This window comes from Mustela nivalis (genome assembly GCF_964662115.1).
Source record: "Mustela nivalis genome assembly, chromosome: 2".
NCBI classification, from domain to species: domain Eukaryota; kingdom Metazoa; phylum Chordata; class Mammalia; order Carnivora; family Mustelidae; genus Mustela; species Mustela nivalis.
This window is the reverse complement of record NC_139021.1, coordinates 139,889,132-139,913,217: the sequence shown is the minus strand read 5'-3', so window position 1 is coordinate 139,913,217 and position 24,086 is coordinate 139,889,132. Positions and strand designations below refer to the sequence as shown.

The 24,086-nt window shown below is 54.6% G+C and overlaps 1 protein-coding gene across 7 annotated transcripts in view; it reads right to left on the bottom strand.

The window, feature by feature from the left end:
- Positions 1 to 1,001: 1,001 nt before the first annotated feature.
- The window catches only part of ANXA11 (annexin A11), a 37,299-nt gene continuing 14,214 nt past the window's right edge, over positions 1,002 to 24,086 (bottom strand). For all 7 annotated transcript variants that reach the window (XM_082721342.1, XM_082721343.1, XM_082721344.1 and 4 more), the window contains exons 2-15: positions 17,797 to 17,859; positions 15,627 to 15,739; positions 14,293 to 14,685; positions 12,914 to 13,001; positions 12,577 to 12,671; positions 11,726 to 11,839; positions 9,685 to 9,775; positions 9,213 to 9,292; positions 9,037 to 9,093; positions 6,625 to 6,718; positions 4,767 to 4,862; positions 3,746 to 3,804; positions 3,422 to 3,544; positions 1,002 to 1,836 (exon numbers count right to left, since the gene is read on the bottom strand). In XM_082721342.1, coding sequence (XP_082577468.1) covers positions 1,777 to 1,836; positions 3,422 to 3,544; positions 3,746 to 3,804; positions 4,767 to 4,862; positions 6,625 to 6,718; positions 9,037 to 9,093; positions 9,213 to 9,292; positions 9,685 to 9,775; positions 11,726 to 11,839; positions 12,577 to 12,671; positions 12,914 to 13,001; positions 14,293 to 14,685; positions 15,627 to 15,739; positions 17,797 to 17,851 — 1,518 coding nt within the window. In that variant the 5' untranslated portion in view covers positions 17,852 to 17,859 and the 3' untranslated portion in view covers positions 1,002 to 1,776. The remainder of the gene's footprint in view (positions 1,837 to 3,421; positions 3,545 to 3,745; positions 3,805 to 4,766; positions 4,863 to 6,624; positions 6,719 to 9,036; positions 9,094 to 9,212; positions 9,293 to 9,684; positions 9,776 to 11,725; positions 11,840 to 12,576; positions 12,672 to 12,913; positions 13,002 to 14,292; positions 14,686 to 15,626; positions 15,740 to 17,796; positions 17,860 to 24,086) is intronic.

Sequence of the window (24,086 nt, the reverse complement as noted above, 5' to 3'; positions counted from 1 at the left end):
TCAATACCTACATGTTGGCAATAAATTCAAATGTCTGAAAAGACTCTTTGGCGACCAAAGTAAATGCACAAACAGTCAGAAACTGCCTGCTGGACACCAGGTTGCAACCTCTGGTGAGAGGAGGCGAAGGAATGTCACACAACATCTCCCTGAAACAAAGAGCAGGGCCGACCACTGAAGGTGCCCAAGGCAACTTCTCCGGCTCAGGCAGGTGGGTGTAGGTGAAGCAGGCTAGGGTCTAGCTCCTGGCTGCCCTGTGCCCCATGGGCCATCCTCTCCTCTCACTATGACCAGGGGAGAGTGAGGGGGGCACTACAGGCAGACACCTACTCTGGGGACAGGCCATTCCTTGAGGCCCCTGCCAGGGCCCAGCTGGCTCAATCTCCCACCTCGGTCCCTGAATTCTCTCCTTTCTAAACTCCCAACAATAAGGGAGGTCAGAAAGGGAGTGAGTGGAGAACCCTGGCCAGTGAGGCAAGCTCCAGGTTTCTGGACAGAACAATGATGTCTAGAAATTCCACCCCTTCCGGACTCACCCTCTCCTACCCACCACCAACCAAGGGGCCAAAGGCCCACCAGGACCACAGTCAGGAGTACCTTCTGAGACCAAAGGGTCCCTCAAGGGAGGAACCAGTCTTGTGCATCTCTGGGTTGTCCCCACCCTCCTCTCCGGCACCCAGCCAAGAGGTCTAGCCCAGGAGTCATGCATGTGCCCTCCTGCCTGTGCCTCTTCAGGACCCGGATGAAGGGCCGCACTCTTCCAACCTTGTGTGGATTACACCACACCCACGTCTGATCACCACACACCTCTAGCATCTGGGCCCCGAGCAGGGATTTCAGGAACCTCCCTTCTCATTACTTACAACCCGGGCCTCCGTAAATTACCTATGCTCACAGTTTCCTGAGCATAAGTTTCTACTTAAAGTTGTATAAATTTTCACTGGCTATTAAGGCCAGAACCCTGAGCTACAGGCAGAATCATGAGGCAGAAGACGACAAGCTGGCACCAGGGAAACATTTCCAAAATGTTCCAGAGCTGGCTGACTTTAATTTAGAAAGTTTTTGGCTATTAACATTCAGGTTTAAGGCACATTCCAAATTACAAGAAACCCTGTCACTGGCCGGGAGCTGGCTTTGTTCTCCTGGTTTTGCATGGAAGGATGAACAGATGACTTTCTGGCCTTTTTCTTCTTTTTTTCTCTTTCCTAAGAAAACTCTACGGAGTGAGTTTGGCAATAACAAAGCTGGTGACACATTCTCACCAGACGCTAAGATTACTGTTAAAGGTCTTCCCTTTTACTCCTTGCTGCGGACACAGCGCTCCCCGCAGCCTTTCACTCAAAATGTGTATGCAGCAGAGACTTGTATGCATCTGCCTGGCAAGGACTAATAAAAAAAAAAAAAGGTGTCTCCAAATAAAAATATAAAATTACATGACTAATAGGAAGCCAAGAGTCTCAGCCACAAGCTAAAGGGACTGACTGCATGGGTCAAGAAATAAAACGTCTACTTTCGCAGCAAGCGGCCGTGAGGGCTGGGGAGGAAAAGGCGCCCTGAGAGAGGGACCCAGGTCCTACAGCACGAGCATGATACACGGAGCAGGAGAGGAGGGCAGAGGTGGAGGACGGGCCAAGGATCTAACAATGGACGGGCTGCCCTGGTACACCTGGGGGGCTCCTTTGTGGATTTGTTAGAAACAGATGGACATTCTTTTGACCTTTTCCTAGCATCACTATCACTGGCAGGTGGACAGAAGTGGGAGCCACTGGTTACAGCTCAGTCATTGCCTCCACAGATCTTCAGCAGAATCTTCTGGTAATCCCCCGAAGTGTCTCCCTGGTCACAGAAACAAGGACAACATTAGCGAACTGTGGCCAGTTCTGGCCTCCTAGCTCCTGATTTTCTTCTGCCCCAAGTGTTGCTGCAGGGACTCCCCCCCATATCCCACCCCGTAGCCCGTGCTGGTCCCGGGGTGGGAGAGGCTCACGCACGCAGCCTTGCGGCGGCCTAAAGCTAGCGCAGAGCATGGGGTTTGGCCTCCCCAAGCCCCTGCTGAGAAAAGACAGGTGCACTCACCCCGATGATCAAAGTCAGAATTTGAAAAATAAACATGCAAAATTTAAAACAGCCCACCCAAACCCCTCACTTGGGGCTAACTCTTGGTGACCTTTCCCCAGCATCTTCACTGCACTGGACTGAGGCTCTATGTGACATGGTACTTACTACACGTGCCCTGGAGCATGACATAGGGCACACCACTGTCACCTGGGCATCCCAGCACCCACCGACCTCTCTTCCACCTCACACTGCTGCACTCCCATTAGAAGAAGCGCAGAATGCACTTGGCTAACTTTTTAAAAAAAAATTATTTTAAATATTAATTTTATTTTTTACTTACTTATTTTTAAAGTAAGCTCCGTGCCCAACATGGGCTTAAACTCATGACCCCAAGATCAAGAGTTGCACACTCTACCGACTCGGCCAACCAGGCACCCTGCATCTGGCTAACGTCTGACCATTTCCTTCTACCATGTCCCTCCCCAAAGGTGAGGCCTATGGCTCCTTCCAGGAGCCCATGGGCACACGGTAGCCACTTTGTGCATAATTAAGGATCCTCTACTTTCCAAAGCAGCAGGTTATAGCCAGAAAAATGGAGATGGGCTGTTCTTGGTGACAGGCCCAACATCAGATCTGAGGGAGCCTGAAGTCACAAGCTGGTTGTGGTGGCTCTGGATTCAAGAACTTAATGGTCAGAAGGAATTTACTGTCAGGCTGGCTCCGGCGCATGGTTACAAAAGCATAACACATGTCACACCAGGTGCCTGACAGGACCCTCTCCTCCTTCAGACTTCCTGAACTGCTATCCCTGTCTTGGGGATGATGGAACTGGGGTTCGGGAAGGATGGTCAGGCCACACAGCAAGTGAGAAGAGCCAGACTGGACCCCAGGCCGCATGACCCCAGAGCCCTAGTGCTCTCATGCTCCCAGGGCTGTCTCTGCCGTGTGACCAGGTGACAGAAGACTTGTCACCTCAGGATGGGAGTCCTCACCAGTGGGTCACAGACTCACAGGGTGACTGAGTACCAATGTGGGGAGGCCCAGCATTTTCTCCAAGGCTGGTGTAGGGACTCCCCCCCACTTCTGTTTACTGAGCAGCAGGAGTGGGGGTGCTGGAGAGGTAGGGCAGGGGCACCAGCGGGGTTAACACCCAGCCTGCTCTCAGGAGCTTCTAAGAATCTGGGGGCAACTGGACAAACCAGGAGAGTTTGGAGAGCAAGCGCAAAGCCCACAGGCAGGATGCCTGCGCACACCAGGGGCCAAGGCGGGTGGCCAGGGTTCCGAGCAGGCAGGTACGAGGGGACAAAGGGGAGGCCAGGGAGGTCCACAGGAGGCAGCCCGCTCGTCCCCGTGAGGGCCATACCGAGATGTCGTGATACAGCGACTTGCCGTACAGCCGCTTATACTCCATTCTGATGTCCAGGAGGTCGATCTCACTGCGAGACACCATGATGCGAATCAGGGTCCGGTCCTTCGTTCCCATTCCCTGAAGAGAGTCCACCAAGGGTGTAAGCCATGAGCTTCCTTACTGTGCCACCTTCCTGCCTGGGGGCCCTCTCTGTCCTCCTGGCTGAGGGCTGGCTCTCCTCGTGCCTTCTGCCCCAAGCAAGGTCCCGGTCATGGGGAGGAAGGTGAGACACCCCCCTCCCTTCCTCCGCCCAGACCCCTGCACGTGGGAGACACGTACCCTCATGGCCTTGTTGAGCCTTTCAGCAAAGAAGGCTGGAGTATTCTTGAGACACTTCACTAGAACAGAGAAACAGAGCATCACTCCATCTGCAGAAACTCTCCGTCCAAGGTGCCACGGAGAGAACGAGTGTCCTTGTGCGAGGCCGTGGGGGACACCTTCACCTTCCGCTTCTCATTCTCCTCCAGGCTCAGTTGTCTGTGCTCCTGGTTCTGGCTCTTTGGAATAGAAACATAGAGCCCAGACCCAAACCTCTACCTCCTTCCAGGCAACAGTGTGGTGAAGGGAGCTGAGTAGGGATACTGACACGTGAGGGAACCTAGGGGCTGGGACCCTCACGGAGGAAGGATGGGCAAGTGGCACTAATGTCCCCGGCCACGATCCCGGTGTCACGGTGGACACACAAGGAAATGGGGAGGGCTCGCCATCTGCCCTGGCCAGAAGGCTCCAAGGAAAGCACAGCTAAAGACAGGCAGATTGTGACAGCCCCCCAGGGCATGGAGAGGCTGCAAGGCCTGGGCAGGTGGGTGGCCATGGAATGGATTGGACGCCGCTGCACTGGGTGCGGGCACAGCAAGGGGCACTCTGCGGTTCTGGGAGCCAAGCCAGCTTTCCTGAGCAAGGGCCTGTTCTGCTGTTGCAAGTAAAAATCTTTCCACGTGTTTCCATCACAAACATCTGACAAATGCCTGCAGGGATGTATTTTTAGAGGAAACTTGGCAGGATGTGAGTCATCTTCCTCCGGGAGAGCAGCTGGCTGCTGTCCCACTGGTGCCCACATAGCAGCTCCCTTCCCCAGAGCTGCGCCTGAAATATAAACAGGACTGTCCCGGGCTGTGGGAGGTATGGCCATGCTGTGAGCCGGGAAGCAGGCTGCTTTCCCACCGCTTCAGCCCAGAGTTTAGCAATCGTGGATCATGTGTTCGCTCGCCTTGCAGTCAGAGAAGGGGGAGCGCCCTGCAAACAGACAACGCACAACAGCCCTGGGGGGCCGGCGGCAAGGCGGGCCTGGGACACCTACCCACGGCCAGCATGCCCTGCTCCAGGTCCCCAGACATCTCCCGGCAGATGCTCTTCTCGATGTCTCGGCCGGTCATCCGCTGATACTCGTTGAAGACTAGTGGAAAGAGAGAAGGGACAAGTTACAGACTGAATTCTGTCCCCCCAGAGTCATGGGGCGACGTCCTAACCCCCACACTACACCTCAGAATGTACCTACACCCTTTAAAGAGGTGGTTAAGTTACAATGAGGCCCTTTGCATGGGCCCTAATCCAATCCGACCAGTGTCCTTAGAAGAAGAGACCTGAACACACAAGGAAACATCAAGGATGCAAACACGGGGGAGAGAGCGTTTCAGAACACAGCAAGACGCCAGCCGTCTGCAGGCCAAGGAGAGGCCTCAGAAGAAACTCCCCTCTGCCCCCCGACACCTTGGTCTTGGAATTCCAGCCCCCAGGACAGTGAGAAAATGAGCATCTATTGCGTAAGTCACTCGGTCTGTGCTACTTTGTTTTGGCTACCCGAGAACACACACACAGGCATGCGGTGAGGAGGCCTCCTGGCCTTACGAGACCCACTTCTCCCCTCAGCTTGCAGTACCCTAGGTGGCCCCACTGACCAGCACCCTCCCGCCAGCTCTCAAGTCAGGCAGGCTCTTCACCCCACTCCTGTCAGCTCCTGGCTCACCTGAGTCGTCCCTTACCACCCCACAAGCACCCCTCCACACACACCGACAGAAATTTCACTCTGTTCTCAAATCCCTTCACTTCCTGTCCATGCCCACATTCCTTCCCCATCATCCCATGTATCTGTCTTAGCTCTCAGTCAGACTATGAGCTAACACCCGTCTGGCCCCCAGAGCCTACCCAAGGACAAGTTAAGCACCCCTGTCAGTGGGACTCCAGGCTCCTAGAGAGGCAGGTATAGCCCAGTGGAGACCCGTGTGCTAACTCTAGCTCTGGCCTTAGTCCGTGCACAGAACAGGGGGCTGGGTGTTCACTCAGGCCCCCACCAGGCTGCTATGTGTGGCTGTAAATCTTAGTCCCACCACCCCTGCCCCAGGGCCTTTGCACATGCGGCCCTATCATGTTTTTAACTCAAATGTTGTGACCTCAGCAAGAACCACCCCAAGCACCATCCCTGACCCCCGCACCACCCCGACCCCCACACCATTCCCTATCTCTGTTAAGAACAATGTCAACCTGAGGAGAGCAGCGATTCCAGAACGCAGTGCCCTGCTGCTTCCCCACACCCACTCCAGAACCTGGCCTGTGGCAAGAGCTTGGCTTATAGGTTCCAAATGAATGAGTAAACAATGTACTTTTGTACAATGCACAATCAATTGTTATGCTGATTTTTGTATACCACGCTTGCATTGCATCAGGTGCCCTTAAAGACTCTCTCAACTCTAATTTCCACACTGTGGTGTATAAAGACACCAGCCAGCAGGAGACTGCACTTCTCTCACCTCTTCCTCTGCTTCCCTCCAGAACCATAAGTGCACGGAAGTCTGGAAACCCACTGGTAAGACCCTTCATGTCACCACCAGGGGGCTCTTTTTTTCCTAAGATTTTTTATTTACTTTATGACAGACAGACAGAGAGAAAGAGGGAACACAAGCAGGGAAAATGGGGAAGGGAGAAACAGGCCTTCCGCCAAGCAGAGAACCCAATGCAGGACTTGATCCCAGGACCCTGGGGTCATGACCTGAGCCAAAGGCAGCAGCTTAATGACTGAGCCACCCAGTCCCACCAGGGGGCTCTTTTAGGGAGGAGTAAGCCCCATGCAGTGGGCTTGCCAAGTGTTCCCGCTAGCTGTCTCCCCTTTATACCTTGTTTGCCCTCATCTATCGGGCCCTTGGGACCTGAGACCGCCTTACCTGCCACCAGGTGGGCCCGGCTCCGGGAGCACAGAATTGCATTGAACTTGGACTCATCTGTTCCCAGGCGGTTCTCCCCGGCTGCATACAGCTCCTGCACAGAGGGAAAGGCAGATATGCAATGCAGGCCTCACCCCAGAGACCAGGCCCAGGTTACCTAGGGCAGCCATGCAGGCCCACCGGGGAAGGAAATGGATGCCAGGCTCTGGCTGTGCTCCATGCACAGTACAGAACAAGACACCATCCACACATCATCTCGCCAGGCAACACAGGCTTCTGAGGCGGGAGTGGGGGGGAGGACACTCCGGTCCAGGAGAACTGAGGCCGGCTGAGGCCGGGACAGACAAGGGACAGCTTTAACCCCCAACAAGGGAGCAGCAGCACAAGAGGGACAACAGAACGAGGGCTGGGCTGGAGTCCCAGCTCTGCTGCCAACTTGCTGGGGGGCTCTGGTGTGCCAGCAATCCTTCTGGAGCCTCACTTTCTCACCTCTGAAATGCAAAGTTCAGATTAGATTCAGGATCACGAACTTGAAAGCCCAAAGGTTGTCTGGGGAACTTAAATGAGGGAAGCAGGCCAGTTGTAAGGCTGGTGGGTGGGGTGGGGACAAAGGCTAAGCACGCAGAAGGCCGACTGCTTCTTAGCACCTGCTGGAGACTTTTTTTTTAAAGAATTTATTTATTTATTTATTTATTTATTTATTTATTTATCTATCTGACAGACAAAGATCACAGGTAGGCAGAGAGGCAGGCAGAGAGAGAGGGAGGGAAAAGCAAGGAGGCTCCCCACTGAGCAGAGAGCCCGATGTGGGACTCCATCCCAGGACCCTGCGATCATGACCTGAGCCGAAGGCAGAGGCTTTAACCCGCTGAGCCACCGAGGCGCTTCTGCTGGAGACTTTATTATAATAGAGGAGCACAGACCCACAGTTGCCAGAAATCCAGATTTCTATATAAAATTCCCAATCTTTATAAGAAGCTTCCCTATCTATAAGAGGAACAATGAATAATAGCACAATGAGTAGAATGCAACTGTGGGTGTGGGTCTGCTTGTGGCAGCCACTTTCCCTGTGTGTCCCTAGGTGTCCCTGCCCATACCATAATAATGTTTGCAAACAGGCAGAATCTGCACTTGCCTGTTACATTTTTGCAAGTTTGTACCCAAATATTTGTCGATTCACAACCCCTCATGCCAGATGGCCCAGAAGTGCTCTAGAGGCCTCAGGTAGAGGCTCTGGGAACTCAAGGCACCAATGTCCAGGGGAGGAGGGGCTCAGAGATCCCACAAGTCAAGGTGAGGCAGGAAAAGGTCCGTAACTAAGAAGATAGAGAAGTGGGCACAAAACCTTGAAAGTGAGGCAGCTTCTGTGTCGGCCAGGGAATGGCCAGGCCTATCTAGCAGACAGGAGAGCAGAAAAGGAAAATTTCCACTGGGGCAAGGGCTAGAGCTGGGAGCCTGGAGATGCCCAGCCCTGAGTCCAGAAATGTGAGCACATGTCTCAAGCTAGGGGAGATGTTAAGGCAGACCCTGAAGGAGGGGATCAGGGGTGAGGCCAGGACACATGGACAAGCCAGGAGTCTGGGCCCTTGTCCAGTCCCTGCTTCCAGGTTCCTCCAGGCACAAGGGTCAGCCTCTCTGAGCCTCGGTTTCCCCATGTGGAAAGGAAATGGACCAGACTAGAGAGCAGCTGTTTTCCAGCCCTAAAAATAGAGCCCTCCACAAAGGTCCTCTTCAGTCTGACAGACAGCAGAGATAAAGAGACCACTGGCAGCTCCTGGTGAATGCCGGGCTGGGGCTGGCAGGGGCGACAAAGGGGGAGAGAGGGCTGGCCAGCTCCATCCCACCAGAAGCTGTGACTCTACTCTAGCCACAACTGCTGTGGTCCAATTCATCAGTGGGAAACCCAAGCTCCTCTAGAGAGACACTCAGACGACCTGACAGAGGGGACTGGAGAGACCTTTGCCTTTAAGCTGAGGTCATGACCGGCTGCAGACACCAGCAGAATTCTAAGGCTGCACAATTAATGAGACAGCTGGTTCCTAGGCTCTGACCTTCAAAAGCTACGAGGCAAGTGTAAAGTCTGCCTGTCTGCAAACACAATGACATGCAACCGAACACAGGAAGAAAACCAGGTCACATGAAACCTGCCACGCTCACCATGACCTACCAACTCCTGTCACAGCTATCTCCCAGGTTCACGCTGAAGTGGGTCTCAGAAGCCGACCGAGGCGAGGGGACACCCAAGGTCTCACAGGTGATACGCAGCAGAGCCCACCTGAGACTGACAGCATCTGAGACCCACTCCTGATCAGTTGCTCTTTCCACCCCTGAGTCCCTCCCTCAGGGAGCAAGAAAGCAGGGGTGTGCCCTGATGCCGGAAGCTGAGCTGGGGCACCGGGCCATGACACCCACCTGGGCATCTCTCTGGACCACCGTCATGTCCACGTTGGTGCTTTCATCACGGTTTCCCTGAAAGGAAGCAGGAGGCATGGTCAAGGCTGCTCCTTGCAGCTGCGTGCCTCCCCCGTCCCTGAGCCTTTTCCGCCTCTCTCTGCTCTGAGCCCCAAGCTCTGTCGTGGGAAAGGCACCTGAGACAGAGAGATGAGGAGCCGCTGGAAGTGCCCGGACGTGTCGCTTCGGATGGCCTCCTCCAGGCTCTTTTTGAATTCTGAAAGGGAGAGACAGGGAAGGCATGCCCAGCAGCCAATCAGCAGCAGACGCTGGCAAGAGGAGGGCCCGGGAGTCCTGGGTGCGAGGAGGTGCACACCGCCCTCCAAGGGACAAGGGGACTGTGACCTCCAGGCTGACCCCGCCTCTGTCAGGCTCAGCCCAAACCACACCCAAGAGGTCCTCCCACTAGTGCTCGGTTACCTTAGCTACCTGCCCCCTGCGCAAACAGCAGGCAGGGCTGGGTCTCGGATCAAAGCCCCACGTGTTGGGGGTGGCAGGAGATGAGGTGATAAGAAGGCCAGGAAGGTCTAAGAGGCCCAGGGAGAGGGTGTAGCCAAGGCCCAGAAAGCAGGAGTCTGTGGAGCACTGAGGGGAGGGCACCAGCCTAACCTGTTTTGTAGGCTCTGCTTAATTCCTGGATGTGCTCGTTGCTGCGGGAGGCGAAGATCTCGATCAGGCAGGCTTCATCAGTGCCAGCCCCCTGAGGTGGCAGAGAACACAAACCACAAGCTTGTTAGAGCTCCCTCACCCGCACACAGGGAAGACAGCAGGTGCCCTATGCCCCACAGCACAAACCCCAACAGCCACTGCGGCCAGCACCGGCCCACGCCCCCCGTGGGGCTGCTGCTGCTGTTGGGCCTGAGGCAGCCGAGCTCCCCGCCACTGCCCCAGTCCCACAAAAATACCAGAGTATGACAGGGACATGGTGATGCCCAGAGGTCACGTGAAGGACCACGCTCATTCCCCCACAAGGAAACGGAGTATCAGAAAGGTGTAGTGACTTATCCAAGGCCACACAATAAATGGTGGGTTGAAATGTGGACCCAGATCTGTCTTATTCCAAGTTCAGCTCATGAATGAGACAAGACAGAACTGAAAAATGGGTATAAAGCCAGAGCAGAGGTGTGGACAGAGGAGAGTCCTGGACTGGACTGTGGAGCATCTGAAGACAGCTAAAAGAGGCAGCCCTGACGAGGCCGGGAGAGTGGAGCACGTCAGGAGTGGGGAGAAGGCAAAGGACATAGGAAGCCTGGCTGCTGGGCGGGCTTGGATAGTAAGCCTGCTGCTCATTAGCTGTGTGACATCAGGAGCCTCTGACCACCTCTCTGTGCCTTAGGATCCTTGTGCATTAAATGGGAGCAGCTAATACCTACCTCCTTCCGAGCTCTGAGGGTTAAATGTTAGGCATGAGAAGCACTTAGAACAGTGCCAGTCACGTAGGAAGCAGAGTACGGGGGAAGCTATTTTCAGGATGAGCACAACTTCGATGCCTCAGAGCTTGCAAAGAGCTTCTGCTGGCCACCGTGCTCATCACTCACCACATGCCTCAAGTCTGCAGTCCCATTTTACACATGCTTAAGGACACACCGCTCATCAGTGACAGGTGACCCCAGCCCTGTGTGGTTTCCCATACTCCACAACCACCACCACCCCATGAAGCCAGCTAGAGGCAGCGGCTGGGCCCAGTACAGGTCTGGGGGCCGCTCCCTGGGTGCTGTCCCCACCTGCCTCCTGACCCCTCCCTAGAAGAGGGCATGCCTGAGGATCTCAGCAGGCGCCTCTCCCCCGCCAGGCTCCAGACTGAATTCTCTGCCTCTCCTCTGGGGGGCAGGAAGAGTCATGGTACCTATCAAGCCTCTGAAAAATGATGGATTCCTTCAGGAACACCTGCTCAGTTCACAGGGATTTCCCCCCGCTGTGGGAGTTGCCCCTGCCCCATCCACAGGATACCTGCTATGGGGCTTAGGAGCCACAGGACTGTATGGCCACAAGGGACTGGCCTGGGCGACAGACTGTAAACCCTAAGCAGGCCTGTCAGAGTCGGCCTCTAGTGGAATTTGGACTGAGGGATAGCTTGTTGTTTCTGTGGCTGAAACAGAGTTAAACAGAGTGGGGTCCCTAGGGATCCTCTAACTCCCAGCAGATGGAAGAACGAAGTGGGCACTCGGGAAGCAGCTGAGACAAGAGAAATCCTGCTTGGGTCCCTGTCCTGGCTCAAGCCAGGCCACTTACCTCTATCCTCATAACCGATTCTGTACCTCTGTCTCCCTTAAACCCCTCGAGAGTGTCTCTGCTTTTTGCTAAGGCAGAGTCCTAAATGAAGGATGGTCCTACCTACGGCCTCATATGCCTGCTCCCATCTCTGTGTCACCACCAGCTCGACCACCCAGCTGTTACTGTGCTTCTGAGATGGGCAGACACAGATGCTCCCTGATGATGAATGAATGACACCTGTGTTGCCTCTTAGGGAAGTCACCAAAAGTCACCCTTTCTACAGCACTTGGGATTCTAACCTGAGAGGCTCCAGGAACCTCACCGACAACAGCAGCTAATAAATGGGCTCAGCCCCACTGTGCAGTCCAGGCCTTTCCCTGGCCTGTGTGTCCACGTAAGCAAATAATCACACACACAAACACAAGCATGTACATACCTTGATGGCTTCCTTTATCTCATAGACATCGAAGAGAACCGGGGTTTTCATGAGAGCCAGGATTGTCTTCTCAAAGTTTCCTGACAGTTCAGACTTCAGATCTTTGATCAAATCCTGATCGAATATTCAAAGAGACAAACAAACATATTTTGAGAATCCACAGGCAGTGACTAATAGGGACAGTATCACAGATCTGAGGCCCAGCAGCGCCTGCCTCAGCCAGGGCCTGGCAGAACAGCCCAACCTCAGCCAGCCCGGACCTGCAGAGCTGGAGCCTGCAATTCAATCCACTTCCCCGGGGACCCGTGGCTCATTCAGGCTGGAGAAGCACTGGGCTAGATAGAACACCAGACCTGGTGTTTACCTAAGGTTAAAAAGCCCAGAAGTGGAAAATATGTTCCCATGCATTTGTGCTGAACTGCAAGCAAGCCTTTTCCTTCAAAGCTCCCCTCCCAGCTACACCTCCCAGGGTAGTCATGAGGAGGACTGGGATTAGCAGCCTGGTCCCCAGAAGGAAAATCCGGCCCAGTGGGAACCGAAGGGAAATACTGTCCATGGTCTCCATGAGTCATGGCAGAGCCAGGGCCAGAGCCCAGATCTCTCTCATCAAACCTCAGTGCCCTGTGGACTTCTGGATTTCCTTCAGAGCATCCTTCTGTTGTACAAAGATGCCATAACCCGAGAGGGCCCTGCTAGGTGGGCAGCAGAAAATGCCCTAATGGGCCTTATTGCCCACCCAGGAGACCTAGGCTCACCTGCGGCCGAAGAAAAGCAGGGGTGAGTGGGGTTGTGCTAGAGGATATGCCTCAGTTCAGTGGGGACCCGCCCCCCCACTGCCTTCCCCCACTCACCTTCCCATAAGCAGTCTTGAAGGACAGGAGAATCTGCTGGCGCTGTTTGTTGGAGCGACTTCCCAGGCAGTCAATGATGGCCTGCTCATCGGTCCCTAGGACGAGAAGAGGCGAATGTGGGCAGGGCTGGGGTCGTGGGCATGCTCTGCAGCTGGAAGCTTCCCCGGTCTAGGCCCTCCCGTTCTCCTGGGCATCCCCACCACACCCCCACATCGACCTCCTCTTCCACCACCACCACTGGGACTGGGTTAGCTCCTCCCAGCATCCCCACATCACCCCAGAGCCACCTAGCAAGTCAGGGGGTCTGTCAGGACCCGAGCCACCCAGGGTCACTCACCAAAGCCTTTCATAGCTTTCCGTAGGACCTCGGCATCTCGCAAGGGGTCAAAGCCAGGAGCATCTGTGATGGTGCCTCGGTTGCCAAACTGCTCAGACAAACAGACTCACAGAAGATGTCGTATCCCCCAAATGCAAGACTTCCCTGCCCAGACTCTGAAAGCGACCTTTCTGGGTACCTGAAGGAGCCTGCAGTCAGTCACTGAGGGAGCCTACTGTGACCATTAGATACCCTCCAGTTCAGGTACTGAGACTTCTGCCTGGCTCCCATGCTAGAGGCCCGTCTCTAGCTGAGTCCTGATGCTGAACATCTGCCTTATTCCCAGGTCCTCCGGCTTCCCAGTGGGGCAGGTGTTACTTGCGAACCTCGCTGCCACAGCACATGGGAGCACATTTCAGGGCCCTCCTCCCATGGTCTGGGTAGGCCACGGAGCAGCTCGGTGCAAATAAGGCAAAGGTATTCCCTCCAGAAACGCTGGCGTCCGGCCTTTACCACAGTACTCCCTGCCTCACTATGTCCTGGCCTCTGCTGTTCCGGGCACTGTTCTCCAGGCTCTCAGCCCCGCTTGCCTGCCGGGCTCCTTCCTGACACTGACGGCCGCCCTCCCCAGCAAACGCATTTTCCTGCCTAAGTGGTCTCCTGGTGGCTTGCCTTCCGGGCCTACTGCACCACTGGTTTTAACAGGTTAAAAAGAGAAGCTTGGAGAAGGGATGGGGGGGTGGGCAGAGGAAGATGGAGAGCAGGGCAGGGGTAGGGGACTGTGGGGGCAGGGAGGAGAGGGACCCTCCGTCTAATAATAGTAGTCGAGCACATACCACTAGCCCCGTGCTTGGCTGGTTTGGCCATGTAACCATGACAATGAATTCTAGGCACTGCAAACACGAAATGGTCTCCAAAATGAGCCAAGAGCAAGCCCTGAGGAACTGCCAGCAAGCTTGCCCAGCCAAAGGAGGTTTTAAGAACCCTCTAAGACCAGCCTGAGAGGCACCGCAGGAGACTGAAGACTAAGCCTCACTGGGCACATGGCTTGAGGCCTGGGGCCCGGGCAGTTCCTACAAAGCACTGAGCCCAGGCAGTAAATGACACAGGAGGAATGATGAGTACCCTGGGGATGTTCAGATCCAACTCGCACATGGAACATCTAACCAAACTTCTGAGAAAATAGGGCAGCTCCCTAAGGTCTTTAAGAATATAAACTGGGGTGTGTGTGTGTGTGAGAAAGCAATAGTCTGGTAAAACAAGAAGTTATAGATGGAGGACAGAGCCCTTCTCCATGGGCTATGCCCTCCCTAGCCCTGCTGTTAGAGGACACTGGGCCACGAGTTTCAGGCCTTTGGGGCCCAAGCCTGGACAAAGGGTGATGCAGGGCGGGCACTCACCTGGGATGGAGGCACAGCGGGGGTGACGCTCCCAGACCCCAGGTATCCCGGGTAGCTTGGCACTGGCTGCTGCTGCTGCCCAGGAGGTGGCATGGGCGGCTGCCCAGGGTAGGTCATCGGCGGCTGTCCGGGGTAGGGCCCCGGGGGCTGCTGGCCAGGGGGCGGCATGGGCTGGCCTGGCACAGGAGCCCCTGGATAGGGGGGATAGGAAGGCATCCCGGAGGGCGGGTTTCCTCCAGGGGGTGGATACATTCCATATGGAGGAACAGCCTGCTGGGCGGAAGGCGGCTGCCCAAAACCCCCCGGGGGGATGGGAGGATAACCACCCCCAGGGGCCCCAGGGTACAGGTTTGGCACGTTGGCTCCTCCGAATGTCCCAGACATGTTGGATGCCTGAAAGTCCACAAAGCAAGCCTAAGATGAATGCCCCCACCCCATGCCCCCGCTGCTCACCCAAGAGCATGGCCACAGCCTGACCATCCGTCCTTCCCTGATCTGAGCCCTCCAACACTGAGAGCTCAGAGGCCAACACCCCTGGCTTCTCAGCAAGGCCCAGCCTGACCACCCAGCTTGAGAACTACTGCCCCCTTCCCCTGTACCTGTACTCCTGAGCCCTGTATCTGCTCTTATGCCCAAGGCACCCATATCTGCTCTAACGCCCCACAGTTTACTTATGGCAACTGGCTGTCTCCCCAGGAGCTTCAGGGCTCAGATTTTTGTTTGTTGTATCCACATACTCCTGGTGCCTAGAGCAAGCCAGGCACAAATGAGACTTGCATACGGGCTGCATGGTTGACACCGAGCAAGCATTTGTTTTTAGATTATAAAAACATATTTTTATAAGCCAATTAACAAATAAAAGTAGCTTTTGCTACCAGGCACCCGGGCCTGAGCAGAACAGTCATCCACATGTACACACACATGCGCGCGCACACATGCCCGTGTACATTGGCACTCACATACCTATGCTCTCCTCCCTCCTGACCCTACGCAGTGCTCCTACAAAGGTGTTCCACACATACTCTGTGAAGGCACTGCCCCATCCACTTCAGGGAGGAAAGAAACCCGAGAGACCAGGCAACCCAGTGCATGCCTCTTCCCCCCAGTTTACAAATGGGACATCGTGAGCAGGGAGAGGCCCGAAGAAAACTCTTCGTTCTAAGATGCAGTCCAATACTTGGTGCCCACAGGCAGGCGCACACACAGATACCTCTGAAGGCACACAAGCCTGCAGCCTTTATCCCTCTGGCCATGCAGGTGTAAACCCCACACCCCCACCTGCCCACCTACGCCCCCCCGCCGAGGGGCAGCCCCAGCAGGAGGGCTGCACTCACCATTCCTGAGAGGTAGTCCTGGTTGAACTGCCCTGCGTAGTTGGCCATGTTATCCAGCCCGATCGGGGGCATGCTGGGTGGGGGGTAGCCAGCACCTCCCCAGGCACCACCACCTAGAAGCAACACCAAGTCCTTCAGCAGCCTGGCAGCAGCACCCCCAGCGGGGAAAGGCAGAGCAGCAAGCTCTCAGATCGTCAGAAGGGGAGGCCAAAGCACGGCCTTGAGGACAGCACTACAGACCCCACAGAAAACACTCAGGCAAGAAAGCTGAATGAAGCCCGCTGCCAGAAGAAAAGAGGGAACTTGCCCCTCCTTCCAGGGAGGAAGGTCGGGATCAGCAAACCCTCCCAAGACCTCTATGGGACTAAAGAGGTAGAAGGACCAAGGACAGAACTGCCCCCCTGGGCTCACCATCACGGAAAGGGAATACAGACATAAAAGCAGGTCATTTGGGGTCACTGTGCTCAGCCCGTGACAGCGGTGAGCTCAGAGAGCACCGAAAACCCACGATGAAGGGAAAGCATGGCAGGGAAGGGTGGGTGTCCTGCTGACTGGGTTGTGGGCAGTGACAAGTCTGTGAAAGAAGGGAGAGCAGGACGACAGGGCAGCAGCAGACAGGGCTGGGTGTCACGCAACACAGACACCATCCCTACGGGGCGGGGGCGGGGTGGTGGCAGTTGGGGAACAGCTGTAAAAAGTCCTGAACCCAGAGGGACCCAGTGTGTGCCTTGGGGCGAGGCGCTCAGCCCCTCTAGCTCAGCTTCCTCAGCTGACACACGGGGATGATCATTAGTTTGCCTCAAACTGCCCGGATGAGGACGGAGACCTGATGCCTGTGCGGGGCTCCCGTGCCATGGCTGGCAGCTGTTGTGTGGCCCCCTGGCTCGTTAGATGCCTTTCTGACCAGGGCAGTGAACAGGTCCCAAGGGCCTCAAGTTCAGCTTTTCTAGGGCTCCAGGCCCCAGAGGACGGAGCCTGTCAGGAATCTCCGGCCTGCCCTCTCTTCGCCACTCAGCGTGGCAGGGGTGGCGGTCATAGGACACCATGGCGGCATCCCTAGTGGCCGAGGACCAAACATGAGGCCAGTGCTGGCACCCCTGGGCTGTGCCTTGTTTAGAGGGAAACGGCCCTGCTCAACCCAGTATGCCACGTGATGGTGGCCACGCCACCTCCCCGCTCCAGACCTGTTCTTCGCCTGCTGAAAGGGCAGGGTGGGCACAGATGGCCGGCAGGGTCATGGGTGCTCAGACTCCAGGGCCTCTGCTCTGGGGAAATGAACTTGCCCGCTGGTCTTGTGGGGTGAGAGCAGCTCAGGTTACCAGTCTGGAACGATGCCCTCATCTCCTCCCCTACCATGGGGACCCAATATCATTTCAGGAGGAACCTGGGAGAGGCTAGGGCCAGAGAAGCTGATTTCTTTTTTTTTTTTTTAAAGATTTTATTTATTTATTTGACAGAGAGAGAGCACAAGTAGACAGAGAGACAGGCAGAGAGAGAGAGAGAGAGAGGAAAGCAGGCTCTCCACTCAGCAGAGAGCCCGATGCGGGACTCGATCCCAGGACCCTGAGATCATGACCTGAGCCGAAGGCAGCGGCTTAACCCACTGAGCCACCCAGGCGCCCCGAGAAGCTGATTTCTGAGTGTGAAGAGACATGCTTTGGTGGGGCCGGGCTTTGGCCGCCTGACTGCAGGTACAGCCCCAGTGCAATCCGCCGGTAGCTTCTAGAGCTGCAGCACAGACAGCTGATCCATAGCAACAGCCTCCACTTCCTCCCCTGGCAGAAGGACCCTGCGGTTGATCACAGGGTGCCAGGGGCTTTACCTGGCTATCTCACTAGTCTCAGGTGCAATCCAGTAAAAGAGAGATACGTGAAACCATTTGCAAAGGAGAGAAAAAGGGTCCCAGAGAGAAGAAGAGATCTGCCTGCTGCTACCAGCTAATAAAGCAAGAAACTGGGTCTTGGCCTCGTCTTGGCTTTCCAGAAGTGTTTCAAGTCCAGGCCTTTCTGGGTCCTTGGGTCCAGGATTTTCTCCAACCCCCTCCCCATCCTGGCTGCCCCCTTGGGTTAGAGAGGAGATGACTGGAAAGCACTGTTCCTCTCTCCCTGTCCGCTCCCGCACACTGAGCAGAGAGGGCATTCCCTCCCCTGCCCGCCCCAGACCTTCTTACCTGGTGCAGCTGGTGGGTAGCCGCCTGCAGGAGGGGGATAACCTGGGTAGCTCATGGTTCAATCTGCAAGGCAAGAGGGAAGCATGTTCAGGTTCTGTGGGGAGCTCCCACCAGTCTTGCCGAATCCCCCAACAGGCACAGGCCAGGCCCCTGCACGAGCAGAGGCTGCGTCAGGCCTGACTTGGGCCAGCCCAATGTACCTTCCACCTACGGGGCACCCAGCTAGAAACGGCGACTAGGGGCAGACTGGCGCCCGTGCCCACACGCAACACTGCAGGGCTGGCTCACCACACGTAAGTGGCTGCGATTCTCCGCAGACCCCTCCCCCCCATGCTTCACTCCCACCTCTGCTGACACGCGTGTGGAGCTGCTCTCTAACCCCCGAGGCGAGCACTGTCTCACTCTCAGGGGCCCGCTCTATTGGTCTTTATTTTCCCATCTCTTCATCATCATCCAGCCAGAGCCCCTGTCCCCTGGGCCCGGCCTAGAGACCCCAAGCTGTCCACGGTGGCCTCCTACGTCCTACGAGCTCAGAAAGTTAAGTGACTTGCAGATCAGGAGTAGGGAAGGAGAAAGCCCTGGAACCCAGGGCTCTTGCCTGCTGGTGCTGGGTGGGACAGCTGCTCTCACAAAGTCCCTCTGTACATGGATCCCTCTGCCATGTCCCATGCCAGCTAAACTGCCCAGGAGGGGCACAGCCACTCAGACTGTCATGCAACCTACTTCCTGTTGCTGGTCAGTGGTTCAGTGGCTGCTAAAGTCCACAGCGGTGTCCAGGGACAGGTAAGGGTGTCAGGGGATCTGCAGGCCCCCTCAACCATTACTCTTGCTGACCCCAGGTGACCTGCTTCCCCCTGGACACTGGGCCCCAACCTAGCTCTCAAACTGCAACGTATGCATCAGAACAACCCCAAAGGGCTTGTTAAACACACACAGCTGGGCTCCACTGCAGTTTGAGTCTGCAGAGCCAGAATCCGCATTTCGAACTAATTCCCAGGTGATGCTGCTGGTGCAGGGACCCCACTTTGAGAACCACTGCTCTAGACACCATCATTCACCTACAGGATTCTGTGTGCCCTCCACAGCTACACTGGAGATCTGCACATGGTGTCTGCAAGGAGGCTGAAGGGCTTCCTTAGGTGCCACTGGTCCCCATGGGGCCCACAGGGATGATGGGCGTGGGGATGTTTTGGTCAGTTTGTCTAGAGGTGACTGTACCAAAGGTCTTTGGGTACCAAAGACCCCTTGCCACCCTTCTCGACTCCCAGAAGAATGAAGCCAAAAGGCCCCATCCACAGCCAGGGGTGGGGGTGGGGGGGGGGAGACAAGCCAAAAGCTGGGTACCACCCTGTTCCCTACACCAAAACTAATCTCAGCCAGACCAGAGATTTAAATGTAAGAAGTGGCCCCGAAACCCAAAGACATAAAATTAAAGTTCTGCACAATAGGAAACAAATAAGGAAACCAACAGAAAGACAAGAGAAATAACAAACTTAAGAAAAATGTTTTGCAATTAAACAAAACAAAACAAAAAAACCCAGTTACCAGTACAGAAACACAAATGATATAAACAGGCAATTCCAGAAAAGGATCAGAAGGCTTTATGCACACTAAGAGGCGAGAACCGCCGATTATAAACACAGAGATGTCAACATGTAAAATGACCTGGTCTGAACCAGAAACTCCCCTTCTAGAAATTTATTTCCCGGGGAACACTTACACATGTGTGAAGTGACAGGGACAGGGAGTGTGCTGGGGCCTTCTGGGATAACAGCCCCCAAGCTAGCCCTCTGCAGCGGCTGGTGCGGGGAATCAGAACAGATCTGCACAACGAACACTCATAGCTATTTTACAGTTAGCCGGTTCTGTAACTGGGAATATGAAATGATCGCCATTCTTGATCAAGGTGTAAGCCGTGTGTTTACTAAGCTAACATTTTGTAAAAAAAAGATGTAAAACAGACACACTCGGTGGTTGTGAGCGCGCGCGCGCGCGCACACACACACACACACACACACACCCATTCCTGGAACGATAAACAAGAAGCTTGGTGACACTGGCTGCCTTTGGAAGGGAAAACTGGGGACAGACATGAAGGTTACTGTTCATATTTGCATTTTGTTGGCTACATGCGTGTACTGCCTGTTAAAAAAACAACTTGAAAAAAAAGGCCCCATTCAGGTGGCGATTTCTGAGCTCCCTTGAGGCCACGGCTGTTCTTCCAAGATCTGAATACCTCACACAGGCTCTATTCAGGCCCAGGCAGCCCGGCTCAGTGGCTGAGGTTAGCAGCCCTACAGAAACGCACCCTGGGACCCAGACCCAGAGGGTCCACCCATGTTTCCCCACCTGGGACAGGACTACAGGGCAGGCTGCTCCCAGGGTGATGGCATGCATTCCCAGGAGGGCTTCGCAGACTTCCCAGCAAGAGTCAAAAGCTGTCCTTTGGCAGTGAGCCGGGTCTGACCATACGTCCGAGCAGCAAGCCTTCATCCCTGGGTCTTGCCGTCCTCTAAAGACCACCTCCAGACTGGCCCTCCTCCAAGAGCAGCTTCATCTCCCCACCATCTCCTGTGTGCAGTACCATTCCCTTCCCTGTCTCGGAGCTCTCTTCAGAACCCAAGGCCCCAGCTGTGGTCCCTGAAGAGCACAGGGCAGGGCTGGATCATCGCCTCCCTCCTCCCTGGGTTAAGACACAGAGTGTTATGGCCAAGAAGCCTTGATGCAGATCCTGTCCTGCTCCTCCTGTGCCTTCTGCGTGCTGCTCAGCCCGCCGAAGGGACCAGACATTCCAGCGTCCAACATCTTAGTGCTCAGCTTTGTTCAGTAAGCATGACATTTGCTTTCTTCCAAGTAACTGGTAGGAAAGGGGCCAAGGACAACACTCCAGAACCGTCAAGGCCGACCACGCCCCAGCCCAAGAGCAGCAGGTCCCGCCACGCAAGCAGTACTCCTGTCCCTAACTCTTACCACAACGATGCTACACATTCCCCCACAACTTCACGATGGTGTCAAGAGGGCCCGCATCCGATTAGGATTCGAACACACAGCCCATGCCCAGAGCCCCCACGGTTTACCTGCCTGATAACCGCCAGGAGAAGAGCCCCGGCAGCTGGATGACCCGTGGCACCCTCAGGGTGCACGTCCCCACCCCCAGTGCCTACCCAACCTGGGGGCTGCGGGCACTCAGCTCTCCGACTCACAATGTCTACCTGCTTTCCCCTTCCTCAACATGAAGAAATCCGCTCATCCTCCAGTCGTTGGGTAACTTCCACCACCAGCAGGGCCCGCTGTACCACGTGAAATCATTCCCGGCACCATCCCCACTCGCAGGTGAGCTCAAGTGGGGCTTCTAAGAGGGGCTCCGCACCTTCCTCTCCCTGCGCCTGCCCATCCAGCACTTGCTCTCCACCACAGGGAACACAGCTGAGTTATAGTCCACTAGATCGGCTCTCTCTTCGGTGTCCACAGGTATCATCACACCTTCTGCACTGACCAAGGCTCTCCTCCTCCTGACCGTCAGCAGCTCTGGCAGGCTGGGCAGATGCCCCATTATGCGGTGGTTCTGGTCTCCGGTCAGGACACTGACACGGGGACTCACTGGAGGGAGCGTGTGCCACATGGCAGGCAGCTGGCCTGACTTCCAGCACATAAAAGGGAAGGAAGGGTGGGTGGTAGCAGTTGTTGTGGCACCCGGATACAAAAGTGTCCTCCCCAGAAGGCCGGCGAGGGACCTGGGTGGGGACAGAGCGTGCAGCAGGCTGAGGCCTGGTAGCACCATGCGAGACCTCCCAACCCTCTGTGCCCAGCAGCAAACCAAGCAGGCCCAGGACTAGGGTGGAAGCTGTTGTGGGATGGCCCCTCCACTGGCCTTCCGCAGCCTAGGGGCTGGAACAGTCTTCTGTATATTCATCTTTTAATATGAAATCCTCAATCTGTTTTGATATAAGAATTTAAATACAGAGTTTAAGTCATGCAGCTCAGATGATTCTCTGCTGATACTTTTTTAAAAATAAAAAGAAGCCAAGCCACCAACTGGGAGAAAAAGTTGACGAAAGACACATCTGATAAAGGACTGTTATCCAAAAAAGAACTCTTAAAAACTGATCAGTAAGAAAACAATCTAATTTAAAAAATAGGCAAAAGACCTGGACACCTCCCCGAAGAAAACACATGGATGGCTTCCGAGCACGTGAAAAGATGCTCCCCATCAGACAGCGTTAGAGGAACTGCAAATAAATAATGAGAGACCACTGCACACTCATCAGAATGCTCAAAGTCCCTACCAGTGACACCACCAACTGCTGGTGAGGGCACGGAGCAACTGGAACTCTCGTTCATTGCTGCTGGGAATGCAACATGGTACTGGCCCTCGGGAACACAGTCCGGCGGCCTCTTACAAGACTAAACACATTCTCACCATATGCTCCAGCAGCCCTTGGTATTAACCTCGGTGAGCTGAAAACTGTCCACGCAAAACGTGCACACAGATGTGTATAAGAGCCTTTATTCATAATGGTCAAAATGCGAAAGCAACTAAGAAGTCCTTAGGCAGGTGAATGGACAAATGCCAGGATGATGAGCTATTACTCAGTATTAGAAAGAAGTGCACTGTCAATCCAGGAAAAAAGACATGCAGGGAGCTGGAGTGCAAATGAGAAAAGACTGCGTACTGCCTGCTTCCAACTCTCAACAGTCTGGAACAGGTAAAACCAGTGGTAAAAAGATCAGTGGTTTCCAGGAATTATGGAGGAGGGAGGGACGAATGGGCAAAGCACAGAGGATTTTTTTTTTTTGGCCAGTGAAACTATTCTGTATGATATTAAAATGGTGGGTGCATTAGTCAAAACCCACGGAACACACAACACCAGATGTGAACCTAAGGTGAACTATGTACTCTGGATGCGTCCATGCAGGTTCATCAATCACAACACACACACACCCCTATGGCAGGGGTGTTGACAATGGATACTGATGGTGTTGATAGTAATGTACTTTCCATACCATTTTGCTGTGACCCTAAAACTGCTCTAAAAAAATAAAAAAATAAAATTAAAGAATAAAAAACATGAGAACACACTGCAGGAAAATTCACACACAACCAGAAAGGCACCAAAAAGTGAAAAGCAAAGGTCTAACCAAAGTTCACTACTGGCAGTTTCTAATGTGTAATACAAGACCCCGCGCCACCAAAACACACACACATAAATGCACTTGCATGTGTGTGAATATATATGATTTATGTTTGTGCATGTGTGTATACAACCTTTTTAAAGCAAGAGATTTATTTGCTTATCTGCAAACTCTCCTCGCTCCCGTACCAGGCTAGGTTTGGGCAGACTGGGGGTCATTAATGGGACACATTACTACCCGGCATTGCTCGCCCTCAGCCAGTCTGAGCAGCTCCTGGCCTCCATACACCACCCTGGGAGTGCTGGGCATTCTTCCCCGGGTCACTGGGCTGGACAAAAGGAGGCAATGACCCAGATGGGGTGTGAATGAGACCCAAAGCAAGATAGAAACATCTACTTAAAGTAATCCACTTCCTTGGGGCACCTAGGTGGCTGAGCGGTTAAACGTCCAACTCTTGATTTCAGCTCAGGTCAGGACCACAGGGTCATGAGATGGAGCTCCGAGTCCGGCTCCACACTGAGCACCAGCCTGCTTAAGATTCTCTCCCCCTCTGCCCCTCCCCCACCTCTCATGCATCTTTTCTCTCTCTCTCAAAAAAAGCAATCCTCTTCTAAGAATCTCATGTGGAAAAGGATCCCAGTGCTGGGTCCAGTTCTCCACAGACCTTGCTATCCCATGGGTGTGAAGGGAGGTTTTGCCCGGGGGGTTGGGGGGGTTCCCCCTCTCAGGGCTCGTCCTTCCTTTTGTATTTTAGGACTCTGAAAGGGGACACCCCTTTAGGTTTTTACCCCAATCTCAGGTTTACAGACTACCCAAATGTTCCCACTGGAAGGGACCTCGAAGGCTGTCTAATTTCCAACCCCCTTAGTTTTGCAGCTAAAATACACCAGGGACACGGTTTACTCAAACCATACACACACTAGGGAGAGCATCCATGGTAGAACTCTACTCGCTGCCTGCTTTCTCCTAAGAGAGCCACGCTGCAACACCTGGGGCTGCTTCCATCTGAGCTAGGCTGGCTTATCTGGTGCTCCCAGCCATTCCTGCCACAGGGGACCTACTGTAGGACCCCTCCTCCCCGGGCAGAAGTGAGTGCCTGGGGAGGAGGGGGCACTCACTTCTGCTCACTCACTTTGAACTAGGGTTTGCCAAAGCCA